The 11,515-nt window shown below is 35.1% G+C and overlaps 1 protein-coding gene across 6 annotated transcripts in view; it reads left to right on the top strand.

Annotated features, from left to right (window-relative positions):
- The first annotated feature begins 1,125 nt into the window (after window positions 1-1,125).
- LOC107087544 (alpha-1,3-galactosyltransferase 2-like) overlaps window positions 1,126-11,515 on the top strand; it is a 15,679-nt gene continuing 5,289 nt past the window's right edge. The window contains exons 1-5 of one of the 6 annotated variants that reach the window (XM_015379179.1): window positions 1,126-1,193; window positions 7,508-7,583; window positions 8,098-8,143; window positions 10,441-10,530; window positions 10,930-11,025. In XM_015379179.1, coding sequence (XP_015234665.1) covers window positions 7,580-7,583; window positions 8,098-8,143; window positions 10,441-10,530; window positions 10,930-11,025 — 236 coding nt within the window. In that variant the 5' untranslated portion in view covers window positions 1,126-1,193; window positions 7,508-7,579. Of the gene's footprint in view, window positions 1,194-6,021; window positions 7,584-8,057; window positions 8,144-10,440; window positions 10,531-10,929; window positions 11,026-11,515 lie in introns of those variants that run through there. The other 5 variants (XM_015379181.1, XM_015379178.1, XM_015379180.1 and 2 more) reach the window with 5 other exon arrangements.

Genomic DNA, 11,515 nt, shown 5'->3' with positions numbered 1-11,515 from the left:
GTGCAATATTAACACCTACAATAGCTTTTTAAAAATTAAGGTATGAGTTACTGCAACATTTAATTTCCCTTTGGGATGTTGTGAGAGTTTAGCAGAAGATTATGAACTAAGTAAGTGCTGAATCTGTTGATAAAGAACTTCGTAATTTGCTTCCAGGCAGGCATGCAAATAGTTAACACCTTATATTAATTTGAAAAGGTTCTTTGCAGAGATGGGTACCATTTCTTACGTTTACTCAGTTACATCTACTTCAGTAACTTTTTGGAAAAAGAAATTACTTTAAAAGTAATTTTATTGTTTTGTTTTTATTTTTTCTTGTGTAAAAATATGATCTAATGCTGATATGATATATATAGTATAGGGTGATGAAGTAGGAAAAAATAAAGATATATAGAAAATAAAATGTAGAAATGTAATCTGGCCCATTTACTCCAGGAGTGAAATAGTTCTGCAAACTGTGGCTATTCTGGAGATGTCCCCCCTAATTCTCATAACATTATGTTTTTCTCATATTACCACTTTTGTTTTTTAAATTTAACTTTATTTTCCTAGGACTTTTTTTTCATCATATTTTTAACTTTATGTCCTTAATCATCCCCCAAAAAGTCTGTTCCTAATATGTGTGTATACTGGATCTTAAAAGGATGTCATGTGACACTGTTTTATGAAATAATGAAGACCACAATGTTTAGATTTAACTAAAATAAATATAAAAATATATATATAAAGGAAAAACAAATAAAATACTGACTGTGCTGTACAGTGTTTTTACAAACATAAATAATGTGTATCTGAAGAAAAGATAAAATATCTATAGCTGGGGAGATTTTTTTACAGTATGCTGAAGAAAATAATGCAACTGTTTTCGGTATTTGATTAATCATATTTTGTTACTTTAATTCAATTCTTTCATGTTAGCAGGGTGGGACATAAAACAATTGTGTTAAAATAACTAAATATGATTAAGTAAATGCCAAAAGCGGTTGCATTATATCATTATTATAGGGAATCTTTTAAAGTACACACTAGAATACTTTTTCTAAACAAGGAAGGTGTTGTTTTCATGCCCCTCCCTTTTCTAAGAAGTACGTTACAGAGTACCTATAGGGTTGGTCCACAGACACACTGAAACATGCAGTTGCTCTCTGCCCGTTGATGTGTGAAGGTTTTAAACAAGTGAATAACACCTCCAGGTAGGATAGCTCCTTATTTCATTTCAATCTCAGGTTCAGATTCAGTTTTTTATGAACTATTGTCTGTAATCTAATATTGACATATTTAGATAATTTTGTTAACTAGTTTTAGTCAATAATGAAAAAAAGATGACAAAGCAGACTTCTAAAGATCTTTTGTGTGAGTTGCTAAACGGTCGATTTGATCACAAAAAAAAAATTTAAAGGCACCTTGAAGAAGGACTCATGCCACTTAAATTTGTCAAGATATTTTGATTATTAGGATTATATGACAGATTATCACAAGTACTTCATAGGCATGAAGCAATTTTTTAAGTGGTTTGAAACCTTTTTCTCCCACTTAGTCCTTCTCTGGGTCATAGTGGGGTTGGTGCCAATCTCCAGCATTCTATGGACGAGAGGCGGGGTACGCCCTGGACAGGTTTCCAGTGACTAGAAAATCATCTTAATGAAACACTTAGACCAGATCTGATGGCCTGTAATCTGTTAGGATTTACACAGTGCATAAATCAGAAACAATCAGATTAAATCAGTTTTTTATATAGTGCCCATTAACAACACACATCATATTACTTTACAGAGCTACCTTAATCATATTAAGTCCTAAATATGGATAACTTTAAAATGTTCTATCTAAAGGAAACCCAGTAGATAGCATTGCATCATTTTTGTGAAATTACAGTAACTTCTGCTGAATAATCATGTAGTTGTAAGCTCATCTTAGTCACAGACACTCAAATCCTTTTTGCATTGCAGTGTATATTAGGCAAGCCTGTTGAGACATAGTAGTGGAAAACTCCCTTAGGACCGCAAGTTCCTCCAGGAAAAACAAGCTTAGTTTGAAAAGCTTTTGCCTTGAGATACCGGTGCACTTAGCAAACATAGCAGACAAACAAAAGCAACACAGAGGCACTGATCTAATAGCAATAGGTTAGAGCAATGGCTCCTGAAGTGGAGGCTGAAAACTAAAAGATCTCCATGGAATTCTACTTTTAAACATTCTACAAACCACAAATAAGACTGAAATAATTCATCTTTTTTATTTTCTTTCGACTATTGAGCTGATGCTCAAATGAAGTGAATTTCTCTCCACTGTGAGATCAATAATGTTTAACTTATCTTAAACATGTAGGAAGCTTGGTCATTTGCAGCTTTACAGTATACACAGAAGGGAGAATTTTTAAATTATGTTGTAGATTTTACATGGAGCCAGTAAAGGGGAGTTAAACTTAGACAAACTTTGTCTTTTTGTACACACAGGGTGTATACAAAATGTTATTTCGTTTAGTACAGCTCTCACAACATCTCCGTTGAGAGCAGGAGAACTATTGAAAGCAGGAGAAATGTAATCTTTCTATGTAACTTTAATCAAAAGTGATGATGCAGCAATTTGCATCGACTGAAGGCTTTTTATTGCATTTTGCAAACTATCTAATTGTAAAGAGAAACAGTATTCCAGGCTTGAAGTAAAAAAAAAAAAAAAATCACAGGATTTTTTTTTAAATCTTGTTTTTTGGTAGTGTTGCGCTGAGAGGTGTGGTGTGGAAGGAAAAATCCAGCAAAGTTGGTTGGAGCAAAAACAAAAGGTCATTTATTAAGTCTCTTCCATCAGAGCATGGTTATACTGAGAACAAAATGGCAGCTTTCCCATCAGACTCTTACTACAGCCATCAGTCCACCTATATACTGTTATCCCCGCCTTCTCAATTTACCCTCAGCAAATCAAAGTTCAGCCATCATGGCCCCCTCTATAAGAGAGCTGGGTTTGAGGTGGGCCTCCTCCTTAGCAAGGTTCCCCTCCAGCCATCCAGTTCTCCTTTAGCATGTCCAAAGGGCCTCTAACGTGTCTCCCATAAAGCAACTCAAAAGGAGAAAAACCAGTTGAGGCTTGTGGTACTTCTCTGTATGCAAACAAAAGAAAAGGCAACCATTTATCCCAGTCTTTCCCAGTTTCATCAATAAACTTTCTCAACATTTGTTTTAATGTACCATTAAATCATTCTACCAAACCATCAGTTTCTGGATGGTATGGAGTAGTACGAATACCTTTTACTCCCAGTTGATCATAAAGAGTTTTCATCACTTGTGACATGAAATTGGTACCTTGATCAGTTAGAATCTCCTTTGGGATACCAACTCTGGAGAAAAGGTCTACCAAACACCGGACAATGTGTTTGACCTGGAGAGAACGTAATGGAAAAACATCTGTATATCTGGTTGCATAGTCACAGATAACTAATGCATATTTATGACCATTACTGCTCTTAGGTAAAGGACCTATAATATCCATGGCGATTCTCTCATAAGGAACAGTCATTATTGGTAAAGTCTGCAACTGGGCACGGTCTGAAACTTTAGTGGGGGCTACTAACTGACAATCATGACATGATTTGCAGTACTCAATCACATCATCAATGTCTGCTAGATACAAAAGTTCGTCCTTTATAATAAAAGGCTCTCCTGCTAAACTTTTGAACTCCACAGTAGTCTCTTTTTCACCATCTTTGTTTGCTTTATCAAAGAGAGGTTTCAGAGATGGATCATTTTCTTGTCTTTCTTTAAAGTTATTAGGAATTTGCCACTGGAGATCAACACATGGAATTAATGGTTATGTAGGTTCAGGAAGTTTTGACCTGCTTTTGTTTTTGTTTTTCCCCTGTCTACGTTGTCGTTTTGATTTCCTGATTTTACTTCCTCCTTCATACAAATCATCATCTGCATCTGGCAGAGGTTCTAAGCCCTTTTTCATGGATCGTGTCATGACAGCACAGGAATATGCCACAGAATTTTCTTGAACCAAACTGTCTAGGATTGGTAAATCTTCCCCTAGGATAACATCATATGCTAACTGATTCACAACTCCAACAGTCAACATAAAAGCTTGGCTTTCAACTTCAATAGTGACATCTGCAGTTGGATACTGTTGGATCCATGAACACAAGTAATGTTTACCAGTTTGTTAAAGTTAGGCATTATATTGTTCAACAAAGAAGATTTCACCAAAGTTTGTGAACTACCCGTATCTGCAAGAGCTTTTACAGCTTTGCCGTTTATCATCACATCTACCACATGTTTATGTGGAATCAAACCATCAGAAAGTTCATAATTATGTTCTTTGGAGGGTACCACACATAACTCTACTGACTTAGGTTTTCTTAAAGGACATAAAGAAGCTTTGTGACCAGGCTGCTGACAATAGTAACAAGTGAGGTTATACTTTAGTCTGGATTGTTCAGACCCTTACTTCTTCTTCTTCTGTTGTTTTATGGCGGATTGACAGGCCAACGTAAAAGGTGCATTTCCGCCACCTACTGATCTGGAGTGCGGAGTGCACAATTTTGGAAGACTGCGCTATACCCAAAAGGAAAAAAAAAAAAAAAAGAATCCTATAACTAAATCCTATTAATTGTTCCTGTATCTTTTAGATATTTGAATAATATTTCATTAACTCTTGTTTGTCTTATCTCGTTTCCTAACAATGCTTTTATTGAATTCCCATTAATCCCTATTTTTCTCAACTCTTGTATGAACTTCATTCTCTCCCTTACATACGCAGTACACTCAAAAATAATATGTTGTACTGTTTCTGGATCTCCACATTTATCACAATTTCCTGTTTCCCTATTTTAAAAAGACTGTAGTTTAATGCTGTGTGACCTATTCTTAGCCTTGAAATAATTATATCTTTTTTCCTATTTCCATATCTTTTCCTCTCCTTTCCAATAAACTTTTGAATCTGATATAAATGTCTTCCTTTTGACTCATTATTCCATATCGTTTGCCATTTCTTTCGAGTTTCAATTGTTATCAATGTTTTAATTTCTTATTTACTTAAAAATACATTCATTTCTATTTGCTGATGATTTAATGCTTTCTTTGCTAGCTTGTCCGCTTTCTCATTTCCATCTACACCCACATGTGCTGGCACCCAGAGAAAGTGTACTAGAATTCTTAATTGCCTTATTCTAAATAGACTTTGCAATACTTCAAATATTAAATCTTGCCTAGTTTCAGATTTTCCATTTAGAAGACTATTTAGCGTAGCCATTGAGTCGGTACATATTATAGTTCTTAGTGGTTGAACTTCTTCGATCCACTGTAGTCTTAATATGATAGCTAATACTTCAGTTGTAAATACTGACACATGATTAGATATTCTTTTTGCAATTTTTATTTTGAATGTCGGAATGTATACTGCTGCTGCTGTTCTTCCAGACTCTGGCTCCTTAGACCAATCTGTATATACCTGTAGAACAGACCCTTACTACAGCAATCAGTCCACCTATATACTGTTATCCCCGCCTTCTCAATTTACCCTCAGCAAATCAAAGTTCAGCCATCATGGCCCCCTCTATAAGAGAGCTGGGTTTGAGGCGGGCCTCCTCCTTAGCAAGATTCCAAGATGGCTTCTAAAAAGGAAACACCCACAAAGGTAACAAACAATTCAAAAACAAAGGATCACCTACACACACATTCTAGATCCTGAACATTACAGGAAATCCTATTGCTTCTTAACAGGTAGTTTAATTTCTATCTAAGTTATTTTTTTTCCCCAACAGAATGGCATCACAACTGACTGTGACATAGAATAGAATAGAAAATCCTTTTTAGGTCCCTATTGGGGAAATTCTGGTGTTTACAGCAACAAAAACATTATAGAAAAAAACTATCACACAAATGTGGACCTTAGAAATATGTATAAGAATTACATAATAGTGAAGAGTTAAAAGATAAACAATAAAATACTGTACTGTAAAGTGTTTTAACAATATAAAAACTGTGCACCTGGAGAATAAATAACCAATATACAGCTATGGACATGTTTACAGTAATCAATATTTGAAAATAGCAGCAACATCAGAGATGTGAAAAATGACAGCAGCATGTTATTTAACTGACTAAGATAGAAAACTTGCAAAAATCAGCATGAATCTACCAATTGATTGAGGCTGTTTGGATTCATGGTTATAAAGTCTTAGATCTGCTGGGAGGAAAGAAATGTGAACGCTTCAAGGTTCATTTACAGTAGGGTGCGGCAGTCTGTCACTAAAAGAGCTCTCCAGTTCTGCAACTGCTTCATGCATGGGGTGGGAAACATTATCCAACAGAGATGTTAATTTAGTTACGATCCTTTTGTTTCCCACCTCTTGCACTGAGCCCAGGGGGCATTCGATGGATGTTTTATAAGTTTTATAGCTGCTGTCTTTCTGTTGAAGATGACTTAAAGGACCTTCAGGTACAGCATCATATTTGCATTTTTAGTGTTTGTCAATTGTTACCGACTTTGAAAACCACTCGAGTCATTTAGTCTCTTGGATTGAGTCTAATTACTGCAGGTAGTCCCACCTGACCGAAATGATAGAGGCTAATATACTAAAGATCACACACTAGCATTAGAAACATTAATGACATGTCCTTAAATTCCTAAAAGTGCTAAGATTTAATATAGTGTCTGTGCGTAGAGCAAATATTGTTATAAGGAACTCCAATAACTGTTCACATGAGCCATTAGAAAACCCCTATAAAATTTATTTTATTTAGAGCCATTTTTAGAATAATTTAGGTCAGCCTTTTATGTTCAACAATAATTGAATCTCCAGAAATCCTCTGTATGTTGGCAGATTTTTTAAAAATAGCCTTTTTCAACTTACACCAGCTGTGGTTGTCTGTTTATAAAGCCTGACTTTTTGATATTTAGTTTTTCCTGAAGCCGTTATTGTTTAGGAATACAACCAGAAAAAAAACTTTATGTGACATTGTCATCAGCATTTCAGCAAAAGGTTTTGCTCTGAGTCACCATCACATAAACTAGTAACAGCCCACAGTGACATGTTGCTCAAACTAACATTTCATTTTTGACATTTTAGCTCAGGGTGTTCCAACGTCTTCAAAAAAAAGCTTTAAGAAAGACAAGGAATGGGGTGCTTTGTTGGCGCAGTGGTTAGCGCACACGACCCATATATGGAGGCCTTAGTCCTTGACACGGCCACTAGTGCTGTCAAAAAAAAAAAATAGAAAAGAAAAACAAGGAAAAGTTGTTTATCTGGCTCTTAGAGCTATACCGTTTAAACACCTGCAGATGTAATTGCATAATCGCTTCAAGTAAAGTTAATGCTTTCTAGGCGGTAATTGGTAGATATTTTAATATTTTTGTTTACTTTATGATTTGAATCTACTTTCTTACTGCCCTATCATATATGTGAAATCTACCAGGAAACAACATCAAAAGCAACAACATCTTTAACATAAAGGACATAGTGATTAATGAGTTCTTTAAATAAGGCAACAACCTTTGCCTCTTTCTGTCTTTGCAGCCTTAGCCAAGGTTTTCATTTAAAGAAAAAGAGAAAACGAACACAGTTTCATTCACACAGTTGCATTAATATATGGGCAAGTAAATCTACTTTCAATGACTGGTTTGTCATTGAAATGAGCAACTATCCAGAGATAAACTCGAAGTAAAGAAAACTCTGTGGATCTTTTTTATGTGTTTCTGCTGATACTCTACAATATCCATGATACTATATTCTGTTTATTTCCTAAACAGATTTCTTAGAGAAACTAACTCATCTCTGTCTTGTTGCGCTGTTGCTAATCAAGTTTTCCTTCTTGTCGTTAACCTCTGAGAGTTTACATTGTAAAGCTGCAGCCTGAAACCAAACAAACCAGGCCACTCTTAAAGCCATTTAGATGTATATAAAGATTTCTAAACTTCTAACTTCTGCTAATGTGCCTTTTTGTTGTGCTGCAATCTTCTAACTCAGTAACAGTGCTTTGACCTTCCAGGATTGGATCTTTTTTGTATTTTATTTCAAAGATGTTAATTTCAGATGACATGAAACTGTTTCCTTTCTTGTCTTACAGCAATTATGAATCTATGACCGCTGTCACTCTCTGCCCACAGTTTTCTTCCTGTATACAGAGTTCAACAAAAACAATCGACAATGTAGGTGAATATTATTGTGTTTCTATGAGCATAAAAAAAGGCTACTCAGGCCTGAAAAAAACTTTTTATATTCATCCTTTGATGAATCATATGAGAGCTTTTTTCCACCTTTGATGTGACATATTTAGCACAATCCACAAAAAAGGGGAAATAGTAGATAAAAAATCTGAGAATGGGGTAATTATGTACATCGTTAAACTACGGTAATATGTTGCGGAAGCATCTTTTGATTTAGTTCCCAGTTCTTATAGACATCTGCTATCAACTGCAGTGATGATGGAAAACATGAAATACATTTCAACAGTTCTAGAACTTTGCAGAGATTTAACCCACAATTAAAATAGTCTCATTGTACAGTATAAAGATAACAGTCAGGAGGAGAGTGTAAGTGTTTTTCTTGACGGGTAGACAGGGAAAGCGCTGCCAAGAGGTGGACATCAACAATAAAATGAGGTATCTAGTTAGGATTAGTTGTGTTTTAAATGCAATACCAGTTTTATCAGTTTGTCTAGACTGAAAGAAGCTTCGGAAGAATGGAGCAAACTCTGCCCCATGCGCAGACACACACAAGGGTAAAGCCTGATGTAGATAGTGAGGTTAAGAATTGAAGACAGATTGATATTCTACACTTTTATTTTTAATATAATATATTAATTATATTTTATAGTATTTAATGTATTTAATTAATCTTATTTAATTACCGTTAATTATTACCGTTATCTCCCACAAATTAAAAACATCATAAACATTTAATAAATTGTCAGCCTGAAGCCAAGTTTAGGAACAAAATAATTCAGGAAAATACTACCTGCGACCTCGGACGGCTTTATACATATGATCAGGCTACATCTGACACTCATGTTTTCATTTAGAATTACGAAAGAGGATTAGGGCCAGTTTAACATGGGAGAAAAAGTCAGAATTCTGACCTTTTTTCTCAGAATTCTGACTTTAATCTCAGAATTCTGACTTTTTCCCCCCAGAAATCTGACTTTAATCTCAGAATTCTGACTTTTTTCTCAGAATTCTGACTTTAATCTCAGAATTTTGGATCTTAATGTAGATTGGCACCATCAAGGAAGAGATGTGGGAGCACTCAGCTTCAATGACAAAGATGTGAGTTGTTTGAGGTGGCCAGTGACACATTGGTGGAAAATGACGAAATTAAGCAACTTTTTACTTGCCCGAGGGGTCCCCTCATTAATGGAGGAGCAGAAGGTCATTAAAACAAGAAAACTAGTCTCTAAAACAGACATGGCTATGGCTTGATGCTAACATGTTTGTTAGCTGTCAGAATTCTGAGAAAAAAGTCAGAATTCTGAGATTAAAGTTAGAATTCTGGGCACCATCCCATATTAAACTGAAATAAAATGTAAAAATCAGTTAACTTTTTTTTTTTATCCTCTTCCGTATATAATAGTATAATAGTTCTTTTTTATTTCTTACGCAACTGCTTTGGCTATCAGACAAATCTATATGACTCTTAAGCTCACAAACCTGTTTCTGCCTCGGTTAAACTGAGGTTTTTTTTGCCCTCTTCCTTCTGGTTTGCATCTGTAACAATAACATTGATCAGCTGGCTCGCTTCAATATACAACAGTATTTATGCGCTGCTTTGCATGGACCATGCAGGGTGGTCCATCATAAGGTGGAACCTTTTATGCACAGGTGTAATAAATCATAGAAATTTTCTGTTTTTTTTGTGTGTATAGTGTGATAGATCTAAAATGTATTCTATCTGAGCCACTCTCGGCCTTTGGGCATGTTCAAACTTTTAGTATAGGTTCCATGCATTCTTTGATAAATGAGACTGCTGCACCTTGAATCAACACTGAGCTATTTTTAAACTCCATAAAGTTGGGAAAACATGGGAGGGGTAGCATCTTGCTGTGGGGCGACTTTTCTCCAAAGATGTTGGCAAACAGGATGAAATAATTAGAAGCTCTAAATATCAGTCAGCTCTGACCCAAAATTTTTGGGTAAATGCTAGAAACCTTGAATATAAGAACTTTTTTTTTTAACATTACATTTAAAGACAAGCTGAAGGGATGTAAAGTTTTGATAGCGTGGACAAGAGAGGTCCTCACTTCGTTAGATGTTTTGTATGAGATAGGTTGTGAAAATTCTTCTGCCTTTAGACAAATTCTGCAAAGGTAAAAACGTAAAAAGGTGCAAAAAAGTTACTGAAGCATTTTCCATTTCATTTAAAATCCTGGCATCTAGACTTTTTTATATCCACCAAACATATATTTTTTCTCTTTACCCTCTAATGTTGATATTAAAAAATACTTTTCTTGACAGGATCATTCAGAGGATAAGGAGCATTTTAAAACTTTTGCTGTTCTTTCCAATTGCATGGTGCATCATGTTCTACACAGCTCCATCTGTCCGGTAAGTTGCTAAATATGTCTGTATTTAAAATAGTTAGAAGAGGCCTAACTACTCTGCTAAATTGCATTATAATGGAGTCTAAAAGTATTATTCTTCTGAAGGTATAGAATAAATTAAAGATGAATTAATATTGCATTCTTTGTATGCATCAAATTAGAAAGTTTAAAAGGTGATAGACGTGTACCTTTCAAGCTGCAGAGATGAGATTTAAACAGTTTCTCCTGTCTTTTTTTTACTCATGCACAGATCTGCTAACTGCATGTAATTCGATGTACCTTTTTACAGTTTAGAAGAGTAAATGCATCTTTTTAATAGCCTTAGTTCAGAACTTACAATATTCCCCTTAGAATAAGACAGAAAAAAGAAATACAATAATTAACTGACTTTTTCACATTTCAGATTTTTGATAGGACTCATACCGATGGACGAGTGTCCTTTGGAAAATGTAAAGATGCTGGCCCTGGGTAATAGTGCTGACACAGACCTTAATCTTTGGTAAGAGTCCAAACTAGCTTTTCTTGCAGATTCGTTTATGAACAATCTCTCAAGAAGTGTTCTCTCAAGCTGCAGCGTATTTCTCAACCACAAACACCCTCACCAATAGATAGCAAGGAAGCTGTAAAGCTGTAAAAGTCAATGTTTCTTAGACTTCAGCGTTGAAACACTTCTGCTACTTAAAGGACTTTTATTGTTATTTAGGAGGATATGTGAGAGTTTCATACGTTGTCTGTTGGACTCAAGGATAAGAAGATCACACTGTTCTATGATTTCACTATACTGTTTTTTTTTCTTCTTTCATATTAGTGTTTCAATTGACCATCTGAATGTTAAATTACTCTGAGTTCCCAAAGTAATAATTAATTTTAGTCAACTAATTTGAGATTGGGCTGTAGGTGTTGTCAGCTCCAGAATCCGCATAATCTGCATTTCCACAGTGATTACCTCATAAGGCTCGGTGAAGATGCTGAGGGATTCCAAAAAAGTT

The sequence above is a fragment of the Cyprinodon variegatus genome, unplaced genomic scaffold (genome assembly GCF_000732505.1).
Source record: "Cyprinodon variegatus isolate N-32 unplaced genomic scaffold, C_variegatus-1.0 Scaffold186, whole genome shotgun sequence".
NCBI lineage: Eukaryota > Metazoa > Chordata > Actinopteri > Cyprinodontiformes > Cyprinodontidae > Cyprinodon > Cyprinodon variegatus.
This window is presented reverse-complemented; position numbering and strand designations above follow the sequence as displayed.